The sequence below is a fragment of the Chroicocephalus ridibundus genome, chromosome 11, assembly GCF_963924245.1.
Source record: "Chroicocephalus ridibundus chromosome 11, bChrRid1.1, whole genome shotgun sequence".
NCBI lineage: Eukaryota > Metazoa > Chordata > Aves > Charadriiformes > Laridae > Chroicocephalus > Chroicocephalus ridibundus.
In genome coordinates, this window is record NC_086294.1 from 4170537 (window position 1) to 4197073 (window position 26537).

At 40.1% G+C, this 26537-nt stretch overlaps 2 protein-coding genes across 4 annotated transcripts in view; both read right to left on the minus strand.

Moving 5' to 3' along the window:
- The window catches only part of RANBP17 (RAN binding protein 17), a 159962-nt gene extending 149031 nt beyond the window's left edge, over positions 1–10931 (minus strand). Inside the window, exons 1-6 of one of the 2 annotated variants that reach the window (XM_063349133.1) lie at positions 10844–10931; positions 6841–6987; positions 5698–5788; positions 4322–4488; positions 819–884; positions 181–285 (exon numbers count right to left, since the gene is read on the minus strand). In XM_063349133.1, the coding sequence (XP_063205203.1) occupies positions 181–285; positions 819–884; positions 4322–4488; positions 5698–5788; positions 6841–6987; positions 10844–10861 (594 nt within the window). In that variant the 5' untranslated portion in view covers positions 10862–10931. Of the gene's footprint in view, positions 1–180; positions 286–818; positions 885–4146; positions 4489–5697; positions 5789–6840; positions 6988–10843 lie in introns of those variants that run through there. The other variant, XM_063349134.1, reaches the window with a different exon arrangement.
- A 3357-nt stretch (positions 10932–14288) lies between these two features.
- LOC134521922 (kazal-type serine protease inhibitor domain-containing protein 1-like) lies at positions 14289–26537 on the minus strand. 2 transcript variants are annotated; one of them, XM_063349039.1, is made up of 5 exons: positions 25918–26537; positions 25242–25698; positions 19466–19626; positions 17700–17844; positions 14289–16705 (listed from the first exon to the last, which is right to left on the minus strand). In XM_063349039.1, exons 1-5 carry the CDS (start codon positions 26068–26070, stop codon positions 16575–16577), a joined length of 1047 nt encoding a protein of 348 aa, XP_063205109.1. In that variant the 5' UTR covers positions 26071–26537; the 3' UTR covers positions 14289–16574. The 2 variants fall into 2 exon arrangements, with proteins under 2 accessions (XP_063205109.1, XP_063205111.1); XM_063349041.1 differs by having other exon boundaries at positions 25242–25730; positions 25918–26045.

Genomic DNA, 26537 nt, shown 5'->3' on the forward strand with positions numbered 1-26537 from the left:
GAGAGAAATGGAGGAAGGAATATTGGAATTTTTGTCTTTGAACATTTTTGGTCACTTGAGCTTAATTGGGTGTCACGTAATCCATTTAAACACAGAATTCATCAACTCAGAACATATGAAGGACTCAAACTGGGACAATCATGATGTTAACAGTTTAGGTTCAATTATAAAGAGCCTCACCTCCTTTAAAAGAGAGCACGCAAGCATCAGTATGTCCTTTAGAAAGGTGTCACGGAACGAGGTAGCTATTTTACGGTGTTTTGCTGAAGGTCTTGAATAATCAACCTAAGAAAAGTTAGGACAGAGTAAACAACGCTCCCTTCTTTGCTAAAACTAGATGATAGGTATATCTGGCAGATTAATTATTTGACACTAGAAATGAAAATTATGGTCCAGCACTAAATATAGATCTTGACAGCTTCCTGAAGCGCCTCCTTTTTTTTCCTTCAAGGTTGTCTCTCTTTCGGGATGGAAAGGTTGGAGGCACTTCCTCATGTTAAGATGTACGCAAAAGTAAATCATTAGCAGAAATACAATTGAAAAAGTTGATCATTCACTTTGCTTTACTAGTTCTAGTGACGGCAATGGGAGAAAATTTACCCATAGCAGATATGGTGTGTCTGGTACAGGTAGAGTCCCTGCACTAAGAATTTCTTGTCTCTCTATATATTGGTGGGGAGAGGAAGGTGTGTTAATCCCTTCACGGCCAATAAATGTTTTTCCAACCATTTTTACAAAGGGCAGAAACATTCAACACACTGCTTGATCGGCAACACATACACCCCTCGCAGAAGGAAAGAAAAACCAAACGTGCTTACTAGATTCATTTCCTGAGTCAGTTCTGAGAGAATCATTACTCCTATTGTACAATGGTCCACAGTGCCCTACAGAAAAAAACAGATATGATTGCTCAAACATCGCACCTTGTATTTAATATTTTCCAACACTTCTAGAACCAAGAGGAATTCTTAGGCTGAGATATCCAAAGCTGTTTAGAAGGCTTTCGTGCCAATTTCTATCAATAGTAATAGAACTAGACCTTCAAACTCCCTAATTAGCTCTGAAAAAAAAACCCTCATCGATTAGCTCTGAAAAAAAACCCTCATCGTAAATCCTAAGAATTGTTTGATAATAAAAACCCGTCTCAAAATAAAAGTCTACGTAACTGCAATCTAGAAATTCACTATTACACATTTCTCAAAGGTCTGTTCGGTATTTTAGAACTGGTAAGGCAAGCTGCATGAAATTCAGATCATTAAAAAAAAAAAGTAAGCCATGGATGGATGACAGGGCACACAGGAAAAAAAAAGTTTTGGAATGCTCTCTACCAAAAGAAACGAGTTCTCTTCACTCCACAGTAGTATACAATGCACTGGCTTGAACTGAATAATATATTCCATCTCTGACAACTTGTATCTAAAAAGCGAAGCAGTAGGCGTCAAATATTCACACCTGAGGGTATGATCTCATCATCAGTATTTAAGTTCCTTGGAACGTTTCAAAATTCAGATACAGCGCAGAATTTTGCATTTAATTAATAAAATTTAGCTGTCTTCACTGAGCTATTACAAAGCATTTATAGAAAAATTAAGTCTGCTTTTTTAAACCCAACTAAAATCAACTGCAATTAGGCCTTGCCATTGAGTTGGGGGAAGATCTCTACTCCTACTTTCACAGCTGCAGTTTGCAACCCTAGCTCTCCTGGCATCCAAAAAGTAATGCCATCCTGGCCAAAAATGTTCCTGATATTTGTCACAACCACACTCATTATTTTCGCAACTCTGAAGATCATCCAAAGCTCAACTAATGAAGAATCTGCCTGCTTACCAAAGGGCCTGAATTTTCACTGTCATCTATTTTGTGTTATCACTTACACCAAAGCAAATCAAAAGTGAAAATTTCGGAGAACTCTCCAGCAAAATTTATATTGTTACCCTATCTGCATTCAGTAAGATTAAACATCTCATACTGTAATTGGAACTGAACTTTCTTCTGTGTTTCACATTCTTAAAATAGTCTATATGAATGTTCCTTAGATCACACAGACCTACAAAAATGGAAAATGCAACCTCCCCTTTCCCACAGGTGTAAAAAGCTGCATGGGGAATTATGGAGCTGGGAACAGAACTGCAGACCTAGCCACTCACCCCTTCCGTATTAAATCACACTCACATTCACTCTGGATGAACTTCAACCTGGAATGCTGAAGCATAAGTATCTGAAACTACCGTATGTTAATTATTACCATATTAGCATTGCTTAGGGATTATTTTTTCAATATTTATATAAAATTTAATTCACAAGTAGATCTATGGCTTAATTTTCTTTTCTACAGGAATTCTTAATTTAACTAAAGAAATCTCTTAAGAAGCTAAATTTTGTATTTAAATCCCTACTTTTAATGAACTACACACTGAAGAGTCACACTGCAATCATTTTAATAATAAATGCAAAATCCAATTACAGTACATTCATAAAAATAACTGCAAGATGGTGGAGAAGTATACTTGAGCTTGTTTTTAATAAACAGGATATTGCAGCTTATCTTTTATTAGACATTCCCAATGTAAATAAAAAAGTACATTAACTTGAACAGTATTATAAACAAAGTAAGACTGAAAAACAAATGAGAAACTCAGTGGCAAGAAATATAATAAACAGTAACTTCCTATTTTCTTGTGCTGAGTTGCCAGGATCACAACACATACACACAAAATGGCTCATTTTGGAAGTAAATCTCCAAATAGCTTAAGTTTTCTGATTATTTTTTCTCTAAATAAGTACTAGGCTTTACATTCACACAGACACTCAGAAAGATTAATATGAAATAAGTTTTTAAGCAGCTTAGCTATCTCCCATAAAACTTTTTAAGAACCTTTTTATACATGTTAAATGTATAAAATAACCAAGCCTGGCTAATAACCCATGACATCCAATTACACTCTCCAAACTTATTTCACAGAAGATGCTGGATGTCCTCTATCTTTAGCTACTGTGTCTGACAGTACTGACTCTACATTTGACATGTAAATTTGCATGGTGAACAGTCCATAGTGAATGGCTGCACTCTGACATTAGGAGGAATTATTTCCAATTTTCAAATACTATGTGCCAGGATCACCTCCCTATCTTGTAACTCCTCTCCTCTGGAACAGTGACCATGGCAGTGGGGGAACAGGAAATTATATGGAAGGAAGTGTAAAACAAGAACATTCCTGCTTCATCCAATTACTGGAGAGGGAAGGCGAGCGATCTTTCCTCCCAAACTTCCTCCTATCCCTACCTGGAATGCATATTTTTTGTGATTTCTTAGATTTAAATACATATGCAAAAATAGATAAAAGTTATAAAAACACTCTATATTTATTATCTATCTCCCTATATTTTACACCGTAATCCTAGGAGAGACAGAACGCCTTTTCTTTTTTTCTGTCAGGTCTCTTTACATGTATGGAGAGAGAACATATTATATGCAGGTATCTAAGCACCTATGCACACAAATATGAATCATCAATTTCTCACAAAGTGAAAAAGGAATGGGGCAACCAAGAACCACAACCATGTAACAAATACATACAGTATCTTGCAATTTTGGATACCATAGTTCCATCTTTACACAAGCTTTCCTCAGAAACTTCAGAAACAGGGCTATCTAGTGAATTCTGCTAAGATTTAAAGTGCAGGTGAAGTCCCACTGCTTATACAAAAAAATCAACAAGGTAAGACCGTAACAGTGAACACTCCAACAAATAGTTTATAAAGCTACCTTTTTGATCAACCCTCCGTGACAGGCACTTGAAAAAAAGATAATTTGAACTAGTTCCAGAACTGAATAGTTCAGTACGATTCTAGCTGTCATTATTAGAAGAATCACAATCAGATTAATGCTTTAAAACATTTGACTTTCCTACTCTTCAGATGGTGCAGTCCCAGTGTTTCTAACCAGGTAACTGGAGCTAACGCTATCAGAAACGTACCTCCGCATCCATTGAAAAAAGGATTAAGGCATTAAATAGAATGGCTTGACAACAGGGGCTCACTTTTTACAGACAAATTATGAAAAAGTGCTTTGGAAAAAGAAAACCAACAGAAAAACCAACACGACAGCATAAGAATACTGTGAGGTATCAAAACGCACATACTCACACAGGTATCAAACCTGCCCTGGTTCTTCATTGTAGGGCGATCTTCTGTTTTAAGCAATGCTCTTCAAACTTTTTCCACCCAAGTGTACAACAACTAAGTGACGTAACATGCCAATCGCTAAAAATGAAGAGGTCCAAACAGCAAAAAATGGCAGAAGTGAACAATTGTTTCCTACCTGCAAAAATTTTTTTACATCAGCAATAATGTCTCTGAAGATGAGCTGATCTTTTAGTACCTCAAACCATCCTAATTTTGTAATTTTTGCAATGACTTGAACGAGAGCTTGGATGACAAAAGGAGCCAGTTTGGGTTGAGATGCTACATAGTTCAGAATGTAATTTCCTGTAAAGAAGCATTTTAACATCAGCAACACATCTTCCATAAAGAAAATTAATTAAATGGTTTAATAAAAACTTAAGGCATGGATTTTAAAATACAACTGTATTCTTATGGTTAGTACAATAACTCTGAGTTACATTAAATCATTAAATACAGCTAAATATTTAGTAACACAAAGCACATGACATATACAATCAGTATTCTGGGATACATATGACAATAGTTTGTGAATTCAGAGAAGAGGTAAAACAGTAATTTTTCATTCTGGTCCTATATATTGGGCACTGACTATTTCACTAGGTAACAGCAGCTCTCACAGACAATTCAAAATACACAAAAGTTTTTTCAGATGATGTTCCCTATTGAATGCTCTCAATTCAATTTGGAACATCCCTTTGGGTAATGCCCATTGCAGCTGCAGAAATTCCTCTCTAACCAGAAGGAAATCAATCTGCTCCAAAAGCTGTTGAAATGTATAAAATGAAAGTTGATGAAAGCTAATTTTTACCTAAAAGAACACTGAAATCTTTGATAAGAAGCATCGGATTCTCAGCCATGCATTTCAGAGTACTACTACCCATAGAACCGATAAAACAGTGCAGATTTTCTAAAAATCCAAATCGAATCATACATTCCTCGTGCAAAGCCTTTCACTATTAAAGACCTAACGTATATTGCTTATCTCTTTTAGGATATAGCAATGACTTGAACGTAGATGCTAAGAAGAAAGGAAAATTCTGTAGGATCTTAACCCTGCAAGTAAGAACCTGACCTGGAGTGACTTTTACAAACGTTAAGAGCTGATCATAAGCAATGCTACATGTAAGTGACTGGTGGGCCTACTAGGAATACCTGCATCTTTTATCCTTTACAAGTGTGAACTAAATCTCTTTAGCATCTTGTGAGAGAAATAGTCTATCTTGAAAAATTAGTATTTTTTAAAAAATATTAAGTAATCTGAGCTAACATATTTATTTGTTTTAATTTTGAAACTAGGAAGTGTTATTTTTGAGCTAATTGCAGAGAAATAATGAAAGATCTCACAAGCACCTTTACATTCACTGTCTGACAATGACTACCATATGAATAACACGCTTGGTAAATGGGGAGAAATAGAGAAAAACACTAACTATCCACTGGATTGTTACTGTGCTAACATGAAGTTTTAGATCCAGCTAATATAATGACATTTTAACCACGAACGCTACTTACGAATGTCAATCCTTTGTTCAACAGGTAATGGAGATGCCCTGCTTATAAGCTTAGACAGGCATGTTGCTGCTAGAAGCTGAGCATAGGACGTCTACAAAAACACATCAAAAGATATTATTCAAAAATAGGCTAATTAAAGGCAGTGACAATAAGTCAAAACCTGATAAATAATCAATAAACCAGATTGGTTATCAGGTTCTGGTTATGTTTGTTAAGTGTACCAAAAATTTATTTGAGGATGTATTTCAGAAATATCTTTGTTTCATTAAAAACAAACATAAATTACAAAACGCTAATAAAATACTGGAGACCAAAAAATATCATCCCTTTGGATGGAAACCATTCACCTAAAAGTAATTCACTATTCAGTGGAGTTCTTTAATTTTGAAACCTGTTTTTAAAATCACTAAAAAGTTTAGAACTATGAGATGATTACCATGGGTCCAGCCCTGGATAAAAGATATTTTTAAACGTGTTTCCTCTTTTTCTTTCTCTCTGTTTTTGAATTATTTGAAAAACACAGCAAGAATTATACCGGACTCAGCTTGGACTATTAAATCAAGATCAACTCCCCTATCACTTTATCTGGAGTTAACCATGAAATTAAACACACAAAACTAAACTGAGTAATGCTAAGGTTTAAACTAACAGACAACAGATAAGCAGTTTAAAGGATTATTTTTTTTTTAAATCATTTTTTTCCCCATTGTAGCTCATAGCTGGAAATAAGACCAAGGTGATGTTCAAACACTGCGTTATACCACACTGTGTTCAGACACTGCTCTACAGAGGACACAATCCCCGATTACAACCCTTCTGAAAGTAGTACAATTGAAAGCTAAGATGCTTCCCCTTTTTGTCTGTGACATCTCTAATGTAAGGTATCGTCACTTCTACAAAGAACACCTCCAAATGAAAAAGATTCTAGAATCATTTATGAAACAGAGTATGTACAAAAAAATCATAGAATACCAGGTTGGAAGGGACCTCAAGGATCATCTGATCCAACCTTTTTTGAAAAAAAAAGGGAAAAGCATTTTGCTTTTATTGTACTGACATGGTAATGGCCCAAAGCTGAGAAACCTATGTGAGGTTCCATCAGCGTGATTATATTTATGGGTAACACTTCTTTCAGATACTTACCGTTCCTTGTTCTAATAGAAGCTGGCATTGACTAAGACATTCTGGGCTATCAATAAGCTCCAAGAGTACCTTCTCAGCTTGCATTCGCTGGGCTAGATCAGTTCCTTCATATAGGTGGTTACATAGTACTTCCAGTTCTGCCAGACTCTGTCAGGAAAGAACACAATTGAAACATCCATGAAGGCTTTTCAACCACGTAAGATTTCTTTAAGCGTTTATAAACCTAGATACTATACCAGTAACATGAACTGTTACCTATCCTAAGCTTTCCAGATGATTCACATTTAAATAGGAGGCCTTCTGTGACAAAAAGCCAAAAATAACTCTGAAAATTAAGTTGGCATTTCTTATTCTCTCAGCTACCGAAGCATTTTCAGTATGGTTCAATCCATCTGGTTTTCTGAGTCTTCACATGCAAAGTCCACAGCTTTTCCAAAGAGAGATGAAAAGATGGAGAACAGTGAACAGTTTGAGCTATGCTACTTGGAAAACTTGCAGCAAATTTCATTTTAAAAGCTGCAATTACTCGTCAAATTCCTACACCTGGAAAAAACCAGCATCATCTGTATCTGTTGATGCAAATACCAGTGAAAGACGGGACAATTCAGAAGCTATAGTAGCAAAAAAAGAGCTAAAATTCCTCTCCACCTAGAAGTTGAAAAAAAGGTCTCTCTGGTAAGAAGGTGTGTGGGGGGAATATCTCTCTCCTGTGTGAGGGATATGATTTATTTCTACTAGTCACTGTCTCACAGGAGATAAACCCTTTTTAAGCACGTTTCGCAATCATCACACAAACAGAAGTTTCAGCATCCATCCCAAAGCCTACGTAATTCTTGTCAATAACTGGTCACACCATTAGAAGGTACCCAGTAAATATTTCATGACTTGAGTTTGGCTTAGAAAGAAGACGCAGAGAGAAACCTGCAGAATTTGACCAGTCTCATTTAAAAGTTTGAGTCAAAATCCTGCTCAGCAGCCCTTCCAAACAGATGTTTCGTACTTGAAATAAAAGATTTGGTTCAGCACAATCTAGCATCACTTATGCTGTAGCTCAAATGCCTTTCAAAAATCCAAGACAGTAACAGTGTCTTTGACAACCAAAGTACATGCGATTTTGTCAATCAAAGCATGTAATTTCTGAGACGCACTTCTTATCTTAAAAAAATAAATCATGGTCTTTTTCCCATATTTTTCCTTCTTCTTGTTGTGCAGATGGAGTTCTTGGGTTTGTTCAGCTTTTTCAGAATTTCAGTAATAATGACACTTCAGGAGTCCCTGATTTGCAGTCAAAAAGTAGCCATGACTTGTTGCTTTGAAGAAATTGTAAGAAATAGCACATTTGACTTCTGGAATGAACGCATCTAATACCTCAAATAGAGCTCAACAGAGACATCCTTTGTTTCCCTTCCATGTTCAAAGGAGTGGAGAAAAAATAAGGAACAGGTAACAATCCCAGTAACACAATTCTAAATGAAGCCCGATCCACGCCAAGTGAAAATTAAGACTCATAAAATTCAAGCATACACGTTAGAGAACATATAATACAACACAAACCCCACATAATTGGGATAAAACATGGGAATAAGGACATCTAGCAAAGATAGTCTTCAGACATAAATTACAATGCATCTTTCCGTAATGGAACAATTCCAATATAATCTGAGAAGCATGAACCAAATTATCATGCCATAACCAGCAAAAATTAAAGACCCTTCTATATTTGACCTGAAATTTGACTTCCAAGTTGGGCCAACCTCAGCAACAAGTTTGAGAAAGTCCAGAATAAAACTGGGATAACGGCCCAATCACCAAGGCCTAAATCATCTGTATACTAACTAGCATTAAAATATCAAACCATTTATAAGCTGTCTAAGCAATAATTTATATACAAAGAATTGATAGCGGATTTCAAAAACAAGTAAACTTTAATGCACGGTATCAATATGTTAAGGTTACACCAAAATTTAGAAATTTAGGCTAAGGATTAGAGTTAACTTCTTGTTGACAAGTTAAAACTGTGAAGCATTTTATCTGATGGACGAGGGAATCCCACCACAGATTTTTAAAGCAAGCCCGAACAACAACTAGATAATGATCTTCAAAGAAAAGCTGGTTTATCGTCTATTGAGACGGATGGCCTTCAGCACTTTGAAATGCTTTATCTGGACATTTGGTCTCAAGAGAACGTTATGACACGTTTCTTATTGGTAGGCTTGAGGTACGGCCAGAGATGTCTCAGAATTCTCAGACTGCCAAGGAACTTGTTAGATGTTCTCTGGGTTATATTTTATGTGTCGTACACCAAGAAAACGTGCCGTGATTCAGATAGCGAAACCAAAAAATACAAGCTGAAATCAGCAAATACAACCATCTTGTATATGACGGCAACTCAGATGAGCAATAGAGATATTATTCAACTTGATTAAGAAAAAAATATTTGGAGAAACCAATGAGAAGTCAAACACTAGCTCTCTATATTAGATGTATATTTTCTTCGAGAAAACAGAAGACTGTCACAATCCCTTTTTATTGTGACACAAAACATGTGAAACTGATGCCTTCAGAGACCTCCTTTACTCAAGTTCTTATCAATAGCTGAAAGGTGATTCCTAAGAAAACAACAATACTGTCGACGAAGAGGATGTAGCAGTGAGCCGCTGGCTGCTTTAGCAAGTCAGGAGTAGAGACAGACCTGTATAAAAAGTGGCATTTTTGATCACAAAGTGCAACTTTTCCCAAGAAGCAGATTCACATCCTAATGAAAAAGCTTAGATACTGCAATTATTTTTTTTTTCAGCTTGTCACACTTTCATAATGTTCAAGAATAAGCTAAATAAAGCTCTGCAGACACTTCTGGTCCCACCTCCCCAGCTCTCAAGAGTCCCTGGCAGCTCTCCTACTAGCCCATGAAAGAGCCAAGGTCCAGAAATGCCGGGGGCCCAGCTCGGCAGCAACCCACCAGGCAAGCGGCCAAGGAGCCAAGCGAACTGGCAGGAAACCAGGTAAGTTCACGCTTAAAGTTTTGCTGACACTGACAAATTCCCACAGACATTCTGATTTTAATCAGCCTTTTCTGACTGAAAACATGCTATGAAGAGGGTTCCACCATCTCAACGTGAGAGCAACAGGACAGGCATAACCGTTGAAACGCTACCATATGAAGTGACAACAAAAGGTATTTTAGTGGTCCTTTTACATAGTGCACCTGGTGCCCAAGTATTTAAATAAAGGCCTTAAACAGCCACTGTGGAAGCTGCTGCCACCACTCCAGTGGAACCCCAAGGGACTCCAGGTGAATACCTGACACCTCAGGATGCTGTGTCTTCTGGGGCCGCTTTCCCGCCCCCGCTTTCCACCTCCATTTTCTGAGGCACCGTTTCGGTGGACAATGCCCCCCCCGGACAACTCCCGGTGAGGGGCTGCCTCTGGCCCTCAGGGCTGGGGCCGAGCTGTGGGCCCACCAACGCCTTCGGGAAGAGGTGGCCGCAGGGGAGCAGGTGCGGCTAGCTCCCACAGGCCTGGAGTAGCCACGAACCCAGCATCCCAAGCGAACAGACACCAACGCGATGGGAAGTGTGGAAAAGCCATGCACGGCCGGCCAGCCCCGCAGCTGCCGGCGCCACACGCCCCCCACGCTGGGACATCGCGGCTCCAACTCCCACGGCGAGGCCAGCATCACCCACGTCCCCCCCGCAACCCGACATCCCCCCCCGCCTCACCACAGCTCACCCGAGACCGCCACCGCGGTCCACAGCACTCCGACGGAGCCCGCTCGCCTCAACACCGCCCGCTCCCGGCCACCCCCGCCCAGGGCGAAGCTCCGCACGCCGCGGTCCCCTGCCCCGTTCGGCCGCCGCGGCCGCAGCCGCCCCGCAGCACGCCCAGGGCTCCCCCACGCCCCTCAGGACCTCCCTATCCTCTGCCGTGGTTCTGCCCCAACAGCCCGGCCGTGCCCCAAGGTACCCCGCCGCTCCACCCGCCGCGCCGCGGCCGCTGCACTGACCTGGAGGCGCCGCGCCATCTTCCCGAGCGGCGGCGGGAGCGGGCCGCGGGGAGGGGCGGCGTGCCCGGCCGGGGCTGGGGGCCGGCCGGCTGCCGGGGGCGGCCGTTGGGGCGGTGCGGGGCCGCCTCCCGCGGGCGGAGCGCGGCAGCGGCCCCGCCTGGGCCGGGGCGAAGGGGCGCCGGGCGCGGGCGGCGCCATCTTGTCCCTGCAGCCCCCATTGGGCGCCGTGGTGTGCGGTGAGCGGCTGTCGGCGGGCTTTCCTTCCCCTCCTGCTGCCCGCAGCCAAGCAGAGGCATCTCTCCTGACTGAAAAGGGCATGTTTTTAACTAGTTACCGCATTTAGGTGCTGATGAAAATTGATATTTTGCTTTGCACAATGCAGATTAAGATACACCTTTCCAAAGAATTTACTCTCCGATTGTGACAGCACCAGTGAAGGGAAAGCTTTCCTCAGTGAACGTGGGAGCTTCAGGTCAACACAGTCCATGAGAGATTGTAAGAATATTCCCAATTTATAGCCAGCAATTCACGAGTTGCATGGATGTGATTCAATGTAGTGTTAATTTCCTACATTTATAGCTCAGTAAACATGGGCCAAGCCAGCACAATGCCTCCCTGTCTGTGCTTCTTAAAAGACGCAAACCAAAGCCTGGGGTGCTGAGGTGGATTTTGAACCAGGGCAGCATCTTGGATGTTGATTCCAGTTTGGGAAGTGCTGGAAGGTTGCTGAGAGTGGAAAAATCCTTGAACTCCGCTTCAATCCAGGAGGCCAAGGAGCGGACGCTGAGGTGGTTGCAGCTGCGCCTGAAGGGACGGGTGCCTCAGTTACTCCAGATAAGGGGGAAAATCCCCCTCTACAGGTGCCTAGAAAGGAGAGCAGAAACTAAATTGAGAGAATAGAGTTGTCTCAGTCTGCAGTTGGATGAGATGAATCCCATCTTTGCTAAGCGCTGGTTCAGATAACGCATGGGGTCTGTGACATCAAAATTAACATAGATATTTCACTTCTTAAGTTCAAGCACTGCAAAGAGAGAATCTTATCCAATACATCCTTTTTCTAGAGTTAAAGGAATAAGTCAGTGTTAGTGAAGAAACACACCATGTAAGTGGGAGACAGAAAAAAGTCAGTATTGAGATTATCCACGTTAAGGACATAAAGTGACTTGAACAATGTCTACGAGTATCTGCATGTGAAAAAATGTCTTTTAATGCAGCTAGATTCTTAACTTCAAAGAAAAAGGTGTAATTGATTCTAACCACTATGAAGTGAAGCTGGACAACTTTGGAACAGAACTAAGCAGTGCTGGCAACTCTCTGCCGGAATAACTGGCACCAAAGGATGGGGTATTCCCTGTCTCTAGACCATGTGGTCGCTTTCCTAAAAGGTGATGCTGTAGGTACGTGAGCTGCTGCCTCGGGCAGAAATTGGTGAGGTTGTCTGGCGTGGGTTGCAGAGCCCGTCACAGACTGCGTGCACCTGCAACATTGCATCATACGCAATCGGAGAGCAACCAGCTTTTGTCACTAATGAAGAAACCTAAAAAAGGCCAAAGCAAGAGGAGCATGTCTGTATTCCTTGTCCTGCTAAAGGTGAGCGGTGGTACTGTACGGCATAGGGCCACACAGTGCCCAGGGTAAAACTCAGCAATGCGTATTAGTTTAGGCATCACGAGACACTTTTGGGGTCAGTGGCATGGGGAGGAAGGAGGATTCAAGATCAAGAAACGAAGTGTGATGGAGGAGAGGCAGCGAGGCCTGCTGCTATAGCCAGCTGAAAGCATTTATGAATATTGCACCCAAAAAGCTTGAAATTTTTGTTGGGCACGCTGTTGTTTGGTGTTTTAACACAGTAGGAAGAATTTTTGCCTCGACTTCCCCTGCTTTGAGCTCCATGGTAGTCCATGTAATTTTTTTTCCGGTTAACAGATGATACAGGGCCTGAGCAGTTTGTGTACAATTATTTGTGTTTCCCCACCGCTCCATTGCCCACATTGCAGAAATTCCTATGTGAAGTGTGGTAGCCCCAAAGAAAATGTGAAATGAGGACTAGGGAATGAAATGGTGACTTGGGGGTAAGAAAAGTCATCCATAAATTATAGTGTGGAAACTTTGTGAGACTTTCTGATGCAATACAATTATAAACTGTCGGAAGAGCCAGAAGCAGCTTGCCAATGCAGGTCAAAAAGGTAAGAGGAAGTTCTTGCGTATCCTTCAAAGACCTTGACCCTGTGAGCTGAGTTTCAGCTCTAGCAATGACTCCGTGTCCTGCTGCAGGTGATGGGCCGTTGCCTAGGCGGTGCCACTAAGCTATGCAAAGGCATGCATAAATGAGGTTAGTAAGTTAAATAGTTCAAGAGCTGAGCGTAATCTATGGACAGCATAGGTAGCTAAGCGTATGGGAGTGTGTTTTCTCTTAGCCAGAAACACCCTCTCCCCTCCGACCTGGGTCTCCTTTCTGTGTCGGCAGATAAGCACGGACAGAAGTGAGAACACAGAGCTTGTACCACGCGGGAGGCAGGGAGCACAGGCTCTGCTGTGTGCTCAGCGACACAGTGCAGCCATGTGACTCTCTGTACCTTATTTAATCATCAATTGAATCATTTAATCTCTCAGATGCAGGCAATTGCATTTCCATATCCGATTTCTGCCAACTATAGCCTGATTATTTTAAGGGGAAAAAAATTGGTCTAGCTAAAGAATTAATGGATTCCTAGACTAATACTTGACAAAACTCCTGAGATTTAACACAGCAAGTAAGAATGTTAGACTGTGAAACTACCCCAGACTATGTCAGAGTCCTAGTCCAAAGGACAAAGCTGCATTAAGGACTGTAATTTATTAATGAACTTTTATGCCATTCCGTTATCTTTATATGGGAGGGGGAAGTGACCCAGTGAAGGTGCTTATGTGATGGGCATTGACAGGAGGAAGTTGTGCCATGCAATTCAGACTTGCTTCCCTGGAAGATAACGACAAAATTCTTGCTATGTTCCAGGGAAGCTGAATTAAAGGAGGATTTTAGGTCTGCCTCACAAGAGACCTCCCTGCAGTATTATTATACAGTTTCCAGCTCAAGTCTGCCTTGTTTTCTGCTAGGTGAAATAAAATCAACTTCCTGAATTTGATGTTACTTTGGATTATGTGAATAGATCTGTTGCCCCAGGCAATGCATTCACAATTAGATCCATTTGTTTGCCACGCTGCTTAGAGAGGGCTGAATCTTCTCCATGCATTTTTTTTAAATTTATTTAAGTGATGTGATTAAAGCATATAAACAAAACCAGCCATTTCTGTCCCTCCCCCAAAAAGAAGTAGCAAAGATCAGGGTACATCACATCAGGATTTTCCCTAACATGCAGTTTTCTTACTGAAAGGAATGGCTGATAATTTACAACAAATTATTAAATATATATATATATAAAAAATACAGAGAGAAATGCAATATCTTTAATTTAGAACCCTTTGTTCTGGGAACGTTAGCTTTATTTAAATCAACATAGTCCATCAGGCCAAACAGTCGCAGACTGATATTGGATGTGGTTCTGCTACACATTTTCTCATTCAAACATTCTTTTCTTTCTGTTTTTCATTTTTTATTAACAACAGCAAAAGGCCCTCAAGAATTCTAATTTATTTCAATGGCTAATGATTTCAAGATCATTTTTTGTGCCATGTACTAGTCTATGCCAATATATTGCCACAATTTAGTGACTGGTTTAGTAATGTAATTCACTCATTTGCAATGCAGATCACAATTGATTTTGAATATGTCTGCAGATTAAATAGTTCCATAGAAATTCTCACTTTAAAAAAAAATTCAGTGATTTCTACCAGACAATTTTATGTTCAAATTAATATATAGTAGATAATAAGAAAAAATTATTAGACATATCACTAAGAAGACCAGGAAGAGACCAAAACAACAAAATCAGTAGTTAAATAAGAAGCCATTTCAATGACACAGTGGCATGCTTTCTGCTTACAAGTTCACAGTACTCCATGAAGTCTGGGACAAAATAAATTATTCTTTGCTTGTTTGCTACCTGGACACAGATCAATAATACCTCAGGGCAAACGCAGTCTATAGCCAATCTCTTAATGTAATTCAAATTGAAAGGAAAAATCTGCCTAATGGCAAAAAGCACAAAGCGGCACAACATTACAGGAGGAGTTTGTGATGCACTGCATATACATTAATAAAATCTACACAGTATGCGTATGCATACAATAAGATTACCCTTAAAGCTTCCATAATACCATTAATTTAACTTAAAGTTACCACAGTGTGTGCAGTGTATGGGATAAAGACGACTGCAAATACTGAGGCTTTACATTCAGATGCCTGAACTTTTGCTTTCTTAGTCGTTCTGTGATTAATGTCGTTCAGTAATTTACTGTTATTCATCTGTCCTCAGCCAATGGCAACCCGTAGGTGTAACTGCCTCCCAAAGGTGGTTTTCATAGTTTGGTCTCTTCCATCACCTATTAATGGTGAGCCAGCCTTCACGTAATTAGTTAACAAAAGCAATTGGAGACATTTTACAGGGTGATTACTTGGAAGTTTTGTGGTTTTGAATTGCATTTCATTTGCTGTCTAATTCATGCTGATCAAGAAGTGGTTGAGACAATTGGAAAAAACGTGCATGTGTTCTGGTGGTTTGACGAAGAAAAACAATGCCTGCTTTTCTGTCTGCCCTTTCCAGAAGTGTGGCAATGCAGAAGATGTTTTAGTTGGACATAGTATAGATGGGTCAGACATAGGAGCAAGTCTTGGACATACAGGAGCAAGTCTTGGACATATAGGAGCAAGTCTTGGGCAGTCTGAGACAAAGGACAGATACTGGCTCTGTTGTGCACATCTCGGTGTGTTTGAAGGGCATGCACTGAGCTACAGATCAGCCACCTTCTTTAAACTGCAGCAATTCTCACCAAACACGATGCTGTTAGGAGTAAAAATAATGATCCCAAATCTTGAACCGTTGCCTTGGCTGGTGGAAAGGAGCCAACACTCTTAGGAGTAGCGCAAGAACAGTTACAAAAAGAGGCCAAAAGGTGTGCTCATCTGTTTGAATGCACAAGAATTCTTTTCTGGGCGTTTTGGAATATTGCTAGTAAAACAGCTTACTTGCTTTAGACTGTGATTGCTTCATGTATATATTAATTGTAAACAACCCCCCAAAAGACAGATAATTTGCCCTTGATGAGACTAACCATGGAAAATTTCAAATGAGATGAGAAATCTTGCTGAAACTTACAAGAAAATATGAACTAAGGAGATTAAAGTCTCTTTTGCAACCTTCATATTTAGGCTTGTTGCCATGTGAACAATCTCTTGATATTTCTTAGTACATTATAGAAGCATGGAAATTGATACAAGGTACAAATTCTGTTTAACTATGGACATTTTTGGTAGACAAATTAGAATGCTTGAAAGAAATTACAATTTACATTTAAAAATGCATATTAAATTTGATCCCTTCAGTATACTTAGTAGGCAGGTGCATGTTTAAGAATTTTATTTAACAGTCTAAATATATGAATTTACAACTGTTCTTATTTCTGGTAAGTAGCATGATACACTTCAGCCAAAGTTCAGTTTCAAGAAGGTGGATACACAGGTGAATGTGTGTTATCAGAGGAGACATTTACAGCATAGAGACTACTAGTGAATATAATAGAGTCTAAAAGGTGTTGGACAACAGATGTATAACAATTATTATTCAGAGTTGTTTCAATTCTCATAGTCCCCGGATTCATATTCTTCCTCATCTTCATCATCAGAATCATCATAATAGTCCCCATATTCAACGCTGTAGCTTGCACTTCTACTGCCAGCAGTAAATGCAGATGCAGGAGACGAGCCTGCAAGACATAATTGCATCCAGATTAAATTAGTTGTAGATAGGAACAAGAGGAAAGTATGGGTTTGGATCTGTACAACAAGCTCAGTGTTTCTGAATCCTTGTTAAGCTATCTATTAAAAGGAGAGGGTTTTTATCCAATGACTTGACCTCATACCATCAAAGCTCTTGGTATATGAGCAAATTTCTGTATCATTCACATTTTAAGATGTTGAAAATATATTTAATTCCCAATACTAGTAAACTATGAGTTCAGTTCTCTGCAGATCCTATGCACCTGAAAATATGACCAGAGCTAATACAGCTGTGAAAACCACTTGCTGAAACAAGGTCAGTGACAAACTAGACTGGTGACAAACTGCCCTAGAAGAGGAGGCAAATTTAAGACAATGCATCTTTATCCTGCGTTTGCCAGGAAACCCAGTCCTCCCCAGAGGAAGAAGGATGTTATTTTGCAAGACTGGGCCTAATGCAAAACAATAGTAAAGCTATTTCTTAGGTCTTTGCAAACACTCTCATTAAGGAGCAACAACTGTTTCCTTCCTTACTTTATGAAAAACAAACAGCTAAGCAGAACTGCCATGGTTCAAAGACTCCCTCAGCTACAGCAGTTGTTGTTCTGGGTGCAGAGCCCCTACTAACATAAAAGGAATTCTGTAGGGTAAGGATAGTGGAATAATATGTGTCTCGGCTGTGTGGCTGTAATCCACAACTTTCTGTTTTCTGAAAGCTGGTAAAATTTGCATCAAAATATTACAATACTAACGTGTAAGTATTTTTTTCCCCAAAATTCAGAAGCACTTCTGACTTTTAAATACCTAGGACTAAATCTCCTGTTAGGGGATAAAATACAAGCAAAGCACACAGAAAAGTTAAAATATGGACATCTTTAGGTAATTTCTCATATCCTTTATTTGCATTCTGACAAACCCACCCTTTGCAGCCTGCTTGTATGCATTTTTATATTCTTCACATCCAAATAAAAAAAAAATTACCATCAATGACTTTCAATCTTGCAGAGGCATATGTTGCACCGTACTTATTTTTGGTGTGGCAGATGTAAACGCCTTCATCTGATTTTTTGAGGCCTTGAATCTGCAGCCAGCCTGTCACACCATACTTCTGAGGCCCACCTCTTGCCTTTGAAAAGAGAAAGAAATAGTTGAAATTAAGTAGCTAGGAGACACCATGATACTTCTCAAAATGGTTGTGGCTGAATTAAACATCGTTCCAGTCTTTGCTTTTTTGTTTATTGCCATCATGCTTTGGTTCTCTTTGATTCTACTGCCTTATATTTTAACACCCTGTTGTCTCTGTGCCTCCAAGTTCATGCTTCCCCTGCTCTGCTGTTTAAACCTCACAGTGCTCCGATTCCCTGTCCTTTTGGTGCTTCTGCTTCCCAGTACTCCTGTCCTGTGTCCCAGCACCGCTTTTTGCTGCTGCTTCAAAGCATTGCCACCTCTTCTCAAGCTCATGAATTTCTGCAGGATGACAGCGGCAAGTCTGGGTGAGTTGTTGAGGGCCCAGGGCCCTGACCAAGCTGGCGCTTATCCTGGTTTTAATGGATTGGCATGAGATACCATGAGCTTTCACGCTTCTGTGACAGTCAGTTTCAACTTACTCTGGCTAAAGCCTCTTGAAGGGGCGAGCTTTCTTTTCCAAACAAATAACACAAAACCATTAACAAATGTTAGCAGAGGTGCTCTCATGCTGACTCTGTTAATGAGATAGGTTAACAGGGTTCAGTTTAGCCTCCGAGGTGACGAGCATTTGGATGTGGCTTCTCGCACCATTTTTTCTGAGGAACTTTTAAGTCTACTAATCCCACCTGCATTTATCCTGTCTCTGGAAATATTTCTAAATAATTTAGACTCTCAGTATTTCAGTACTTTGGTACTTTAGCTAGCTTTTCCTGTGCTTTTTCTGTCTGCCTTTTTCTTCAGGTTACGTCCTGTGGCCATTGGATCGCCTCATTTTTGGGTTGTGTATCCAGAAAGCTAGATTTTCCATGCATTTCTCTGCATGGTCTCTGTTCATATTCTTTGTGCATTGGAGAAGGCATGCAGATGCAGGCTTCAGCCTTACTGCAGTCTGCCTGTACATCTGGCTTTATTAGTTCATTTCCCCAGAAAATTATTTCCATTTAAAAGAATTTGCATTTTCATTTATTTAATTTTAGCTCAAACTTTCAGGCTGTATCTAGATTTGCTTGAACCGATACTAATGTCATTCTCCTCTTTCCCCTCAGATTAAAACACAGTGTGCTCCATAAAATGAACAAGTTTCTTTGCTTTTCTTTTGAACGCCTCAGGGACTGAACCCAAATGGCAGGTATCCAGAAACAGCATCTTGCAAAGAAGAAGTTTAGATACCTGCCAGAATTTACTTCTCCATCAAGAGTAGAAAAATGGTTGCCAACAGCCATCCTTCCCAGCATGCACCTTCTTTTTGGTAGTAGCCTAAATGGTTCCATTTATATGTTCATGTAGTTTTTCCAGAATCATACCTACATAAGGAGAATCTTCCATCTTTTCTTTCCCTGAAGCGGGCTGGCTGGTCCCCTCCCTGCAATTTCTTCTGCTTGGACTGCCAAAATAACGATCCTTGCACTGACTGAAATCAGAATCCTTTGCATAGTCAGAGGGCCCCTGTTGGGAATCTATTTATTGCAACAGTATTGTATCCTGTGGGAGGATTTCACTGACTAATTCCCCTACTCCTCATCCCAAATCCCATATGACATGGAAAACTCAGGTTTTACCTGTACTGAGATGTGGGTGTCATCTCCTGGCAGAAACATTTTATTCCCCTTTTTTTTCCATTCGAGGTGTGGCATAGGATAGCCTGACACCTCACAGCCAAAAATGACATCATTGCCTGTGAAATTCTGGACATCCTGAGGTGGCATAGCAATAACAGGAGCTGCAAAGAACCAATGTAACCGTGCTTTAGAAGACAGTGAGCAAAAGACGACACAAACACAAAAGCATTTAACATAAATTCCTAATTTAGGTGATAAAACCAGATTGCCCTTTGCCATCTCACACATTATGAAGAGCCACATGATTCCAAGCAGCTTTTAAAGCTCAGAACAACTTGTGTCTCGTTAAAGGGTGAACAGGCTTTTTAAAAACGCGTCTTTCAAAGGACCCATCTTTCCCTTACACAATTGTGAAACCTAAACTGAAATTCCAAGTTTAATTTGTGTCCCATGAGCTATCATCGTGGACTAGACTCAGGGCCCGCCAGTAAAGCAGCCAGTGCTCGACTAGACCTTCAGAGGAAAGCACAAGAAATTCTGTAGCAGACAATCACAGAGTTAACTTGATTGTACATGATAGTGCTTCTTAATTTGTGTTACATTTCGCTTAAGAGCTAAAATACTGAGACTACTAGCTTGTCAAAATTTGTTTTCTGAGTGCGTTATTGCCTTGACCTTCCTAAATTTTGTCCCCTTCTCTTACCTATGGAACCTCTTACCCATTGCTGCAAGTTACAGAATGACACCATTAATAGGTTTCACAGTTATCTTCAATTGCTATCAGTTTCATCTGACGGTCTTGTTACGAGACAAGTGATAAACTGATTGAAATCCAGTTATTTTTATAAGGTTTTGTGTTATTTTTTTATAATTATTAGATTTCCACTTACTTGTTTCCTATTGTTTTCTTAGCCTCATCCCCCTCCACTGTTTCTTTATTGCTTCTGAATTATCCTCTCCGACTTTTTCCCAAAGAAAAAGCTGACGTTAACCACGAGAGGGAGCCAGTTTAGGGATTTGAAGACTTAAAAAAAAGTAGACTATCACCTGATGCATTCGTATACAATTTAAATACATATCCCTCTGTAAGTACTTAAGAACATACTATATGTTAACAGGAGATGATAATACTTATCAGCAGAGAGCGAAATAACATCTTTACTGTTAGCATAGCTTTCCTGTTTTGGAGATCTCTGCTTTTTTCCTGATCTATTTGGCCTCAGCAAGAAATGTTTTTCCTTCTGAAGTCTCTTTTCTTTCTATTTCCATGCCAGTGTTTAAAAATGAATGCATGTTCTGGGCAATTAAAATTTTATTTAATTATTGCTTTTATTTTTGTACAGATCCCAGATGCTTGGAAATAGAAACTGATAGTAAATAATAAATATATTTTACTTGCAATATTTGAATCAATATGTAGGTACAGTGTTTATGGTTCAGCATTTGAAATTGTAACAGCCTGTTGCAGGTTTTCGAGCAAAGTTTCTAATATATTTGTCAGTTTTTCAGAATCGATATCTGCGCAGAAAATATCAAATGTACACTGATTAAAACTGATTGCAAACAAATTCTACCAGCAAAGTTTCAACTTCCCCATTTATGAATGCCTCATTAAGCAATCCTGGTACTCTTCAAAAGTAAGATTTTCGAAGTAGGATACTTAAACCCTTAAATGCTTGTTCTTTCATAAGAACTGTACATTCAGAACCTGTATATTATTTCAAAAATCATGTATTAAATCAGCATTAACTGAATAGCTTGGATGAGAAATTTTTTGCTTATGAACTTATCGTGTAGGGTCTGATATTAAAACATACTTTGAAATATTGAATCTCAGTGCAACCACATTCCTTTTAATAACGCATCCACTATAGTTAAGATTAAAGTGTAAAAAAGAAACCACGTCTGTGTTGACTCACATGAGTTCTTTAAATTATTGCTGTACAGAGGCAGCATGAAAACCTTTTTAAATAGGCCGATGTTGAGTGGTTAGTGCTTTTGTTCTGGTGTTAACACAGGTGTCCTACGGATACACAGAAAACACTGAGGTATTGCTAAGAACCGAGTCCTGCTTACGTGACCGTCCACAGACGGGGCTCAGCCGCGCAAGGCTGAGGGCTCTGGCTTCACAACGCCGTGTAAGCACATCCTTAGACTCCAGGACGTGGGAGTCTGAATTACAAATCTACATTATAGCTGTTCACATACGAGAAATTTGTCTAGCACTGTCTACCATACACCAAGAGCAATTCCACACTGGAAATACCCCTTTCTCCATCAACTGTAAGGAGAATCCAGATGATAGCTTGGATGGAAATGCCTAGGCATGGTCTGAGTCCCACCCAGATGAGTACTTTTACAGAGGTCGTTAAGGCTTTGCCAGACCAGGGCTGACCAGGACTGGCATCATGAGAGGTCACGCCCACAGCAAGTAGGAAGAACCACAGTTTTGATTTAACCAAACTGCCTTTTCTGAGCCTGAACACACAATAAATACTTGCATTATCTACTCAAACTTGAAGTGCCTTCAGAAATAAAATAATACTTGTCTCACAACACCATTTTGCTGTATTTTACAGAAGAAAATTGAAATAATGATGTATCATTTTAACAAAAATCTACAAACTTCATTTTTCAGTGTTTCAGATTTTGTGTTCAGCCAACTTCTCCCATGCATGTCTGTGTGTACTATTTTTGCACAACCTTGTCTTTAGAAACAGATCTTTACTGTTATGATAACATGTCATTTTGATTCCTGGAGTAGATAAATTTTTTTTTGATAGCTACAGAAAGCATTCTCATGGCTCAGTATCTGGAGGTGAATGCACAGTAGTTGCTCCTTTCCTTTTACAGTCCCAGTCATGAATTATCCTCTTGTGTTACATAAACCAGAAGCCAGGAAAAGTCAAAATACTGCTTCACCTTTCACAATCAACATTAACCCAGTATCACTCCAGACTAATGAATAAGATAATATGCCCTCCCCCACACCCCCTTAACTCATGCTAATTTTTGCTAATCTATGTCTGATTTGATGAAAATGGCAGAAAACTTCGTGAATTGATTGATTGTTTTTTACTCCAAAATTTACATTTAAAATAAATTATATGCTACATTTAAAGAGAATCACTGCTAGATTGTACTGTTACTTTGTTAAATCATCAGCAAGAGAGGTTTGAATGTGAATGGGGATGGATTAAGCGTGGAGAATCTGTATATAGTCAATGTACTTAGTAACCTTGGTAAATTATTAGATAAACTGATCAAAACTAGCTTTCAGGAAAAGAAGGGCTTTTTCAGTGTTTCTTTAGGGAGCTAGGCCTTTTTCTTCTCCTTTTTCTGGTGACAGACGAAAGATAAAAGGCTGTACTCTTCTGATGAAAGGAGTTTATTGTTATTTATTTATTCATTGGTTGCTGTATACAATTAATCCATTTGGCATCAATAGGAAACAGCAGATGCTTTGAAGGAGAAATAACAAAACAAAGTACTTTGAGTTGAGTGAAGGTTATATTTATAGCTTGGTACCAAAACCCCACAGTGTTCAGTGTTTGTTTCTCATGCAAATTGGAGTCAGCAGAAAGCTAGTGCCACACTGAGGTTGCTCCTCTTAGAGCCAGACTCCCCGTTGCCTTTTGTCATCAGCTGCAGCCATGAAAAACCAGTCTAAATCACCGTGCGCTTTCACATGCCCGCTGTGCTGGTTCAGATAGCTGCTGTGGAAGAGAGGGGGCTTACTGGTTGTCTCTTACTGGGGACAGAGGCATGGCACCCCCTGGTAGCACCTCTGTGCCCTACTGCTTGCTGAAAGGCCCAGGCTCCTTCCAGGGTCTGAAACAGAAGCTACAAACGCAGGATGGCCAGCTGCTGCTCTGAGAGGGTGAGAAGGGGGGCACTGGTGCTCCCCTTCCCCGCAAGCCCAGCACCCGCCTCAGGATCAGGGGCTCTGCTGCAGCAGGGTGCATACACAAGCTGGGCACTTCCCTCTGTGAGAGCCAAGGAGACGGGCCCCCATTTTTCTTAACTAAACTCTGCACCGCACTGACACGGCTATGAACTTGCCTCCAGGCTTCTGTGCAATTCAGTAAGCTGAGCCATCCTCGGAAATTTTTCTGCATTCCTGGAGAGAGGGTCCAGCCTTTCTGGGGACCCAGGGAAGCAGTGGGAAAGCGCTGGGGGTGATGCCTGCATGCAGAGCAGCTTCCTCCTGCTTGATGAGCGGTGTTGTGCACGTCGGGGGTGACTGCAAGGCCTGGTGGATGGCCAATTAAAAGTGGGAGTACTTCCAAATTAAAGCTTTTTGTACGCGGCCAGTTCTGTTTAATTGATTAGAGGAGACCATTGCTTTAATCCTGTATTCCTGAACAGCTGCCTCTGCTGCAAAGTTAACATCAGTTGCTACTTGAGTGGCACTTCTAACTGAAATATTCGCGAAGGGGCTACACCGCAAGAACTAGGGCTATTTTAATCCCAAATAAGAACACCTACCCGAGGGCTAACAGGCTTTCAATCATACTGTGGGCTGGTACGCATTGAGTTTTCTGAATGTCTCTTTACTGACAAGCCTCGTTTTCCCAGCTTAATACCCTAATGACAAATAAGAGATTCTTTAATGGATGTTTCTCTTGCAACTAGAGAAAGAGGAAAGAAGTCTGGTATTAGCTGTTCATCACTTTTCCTTTTAAGTATTCAATATACAGTGTTCATTCAATATAAAAGGGATTGGAGGGAACAGATTGCTAGCAAGGAGTGGGTAAAATCTACCCAAGTTACTCTCATATATGAACCTTTGACAGAGATGCATTTTTGGATTCTCAGAACTGTGACCCATTTGTGACCCAGAGACCTCTTCTGTTTACTTCATTTGAGAAAATATTTCATTAACTTAAAAAAAATAAATAATTCTCATTCAGGAAACAAAAGCCTGTTCACTTTTTCCTTTTCATTTTATATTCATGTGACTTTAGGTGAAAGGTGCCCAGGAGTAAAGACTTGTAATAATGTGAAGAATGAGAACAGCGTATGAGCAGGAGGCAGGATTCCCCTGCACAACCCAGCTAAAAATCCTTCCACTAACAGTCATCACAGAGAACTGTTCATGCACTCTAAGTGTCTTTAGGGAAATTCTTTCAGTTTGCTTTTGTTCTAATCGTTGGATTTCTACTTAATGGGTTAGCTAGATTTTATGATGATTATGAAATTGGATTATTTTGGACTTTTTTGTGACAAGAATAGACCTGTTAATTAAGCCCTATCTTCTTCTATTGCCTCAACTTCACTGATGAGCATATATACACACAGGTGGATACACACATGCATACACATTTATATACATACATACATACGTGTACGTGTGTGTGTATATATATACATGAATTAGATCTGCCTTGCTATCACCACTTTAATATCAAGCCAGTCCTCATGTAATAATAATTGTTTATCCAGTCCTCCCAGACTATCCTGTCTGTTACCTACTCCCAACTACACATACAATTTTTGTAACAAATATCTCATGCTCTGCTCATTCAGAGCAGAACTGGTCTGTAGATCTATAGCTTATTAGTCACCATGTGATTTAAATCCACTAGTCTAATATAGAGGCTTATAACATACAAGATTAAGTACCAGCTGCCGAACCGCATATTTAACAAAATAATGATCACTATAACAGAAATGGAGTATTAGTTTAATAAAGTTAGACTACTGTGTCTAGTAACAAATCTGAAAATAAGAATCAGATCTTTTTTCAGTTTGGAAGCGCCTCTGTACGTATTACCTGATTCACATGGTCCTTTATGTTTCATGCTGATATTTCTTTTCGTAGCGTAAGCCTTGTTGAACTGACAGATGTTCTCATAGGTTTTCCCTTCAGGTCCGCAGATACTCTCTTGAGACTTGCACACACACTGGGGCTCAGGGACTTCCCCAAACCTCGCTTCATCAGCATCCAACCTGCATTCCAGGTTGTCCCCACATTGCCCGTAAAAATGGTTGCCCTGATCCAAGTCGCAGATCTGACCTTCCACATTTCCACATTCAGGACAGCAGCCGCAACGGTCTAATACAGTCCCAGCTGGACAGTCTTTAGGCTCAGAGCAAAGTGCCAAATCGCATTTTCCACAACTCTCTCCTTCCCGTAACAGCTTCCACCAACCTCGATGGTACAAGGCAGGGAAATTCTCAGAAACCTGCACCAGTACTACCAGCACTGCTGTAACCATCGAGTGCTTCATCTTGAGAATGTAACAAACAAGCAGAAAAGGTCCTTGGAGTAAAGCCAGAGGGGGAGAAAAAAAAAAAAAAAGAAAAAAAAGAATGACCTAGTGAGAAAAAAACATCACAATCCTTTTTTTGTTTTAGAATATAAATTCTACTGAAAACACAGGCTTTAAGAAGAAATTAGCATCAGATTCCTAATCTGGAACTGATAATAAAAATGCATACAAACCCACCGGCTTTTCTCTAATGCAGTTTGGAATGCAAGTATTGCTTGCACAGAAACCAAACTGCCCCTTCTGACAGCTGAGTTGAAGCTCTCTGAAAAGCTGTTTGCTCAGTGTCTCCTTGAGCCAAATTTGCGAAGCGTTGCTCTGCTGAAATGACATTATATTGCAGCTATTGTAGAAAAGGGAACAGGGCTAAATTAGTGTAAAATGAATAAATTAACTGTAATGAGCTTCTTTTTTTCCCCTCATCAGTCGAAAAAAAAAAGGGTCACAAAAAGATAAATGTGGGTACAAGGTGGCACCCAGGATACCAGTACCCTTGAGCTGAGCCAGTGCTCTAGAGACTGGAGCAAGGTTTAACACTAGATTTCATCCATTAGAGATCGCAGCTAGGGGGTTCTGAATTAACAGTTTGCTTACAGGCTCTTTACAAGCAAGGGACAATCCAAGATACCAGGAATTGACTTTAGACTCTTGGATTTAAGATGAGAGGTGCCTAGACCCATTAAAGAACCCATTGTTCTCTCTACATTTAGCTTCTTTACAGTTTGGTTTGCAACTCAAAATAATGTGGTCCACGTGCAGAAGGTTTAGGACACAGACAAACATGAGCAAGCCGCCACAGC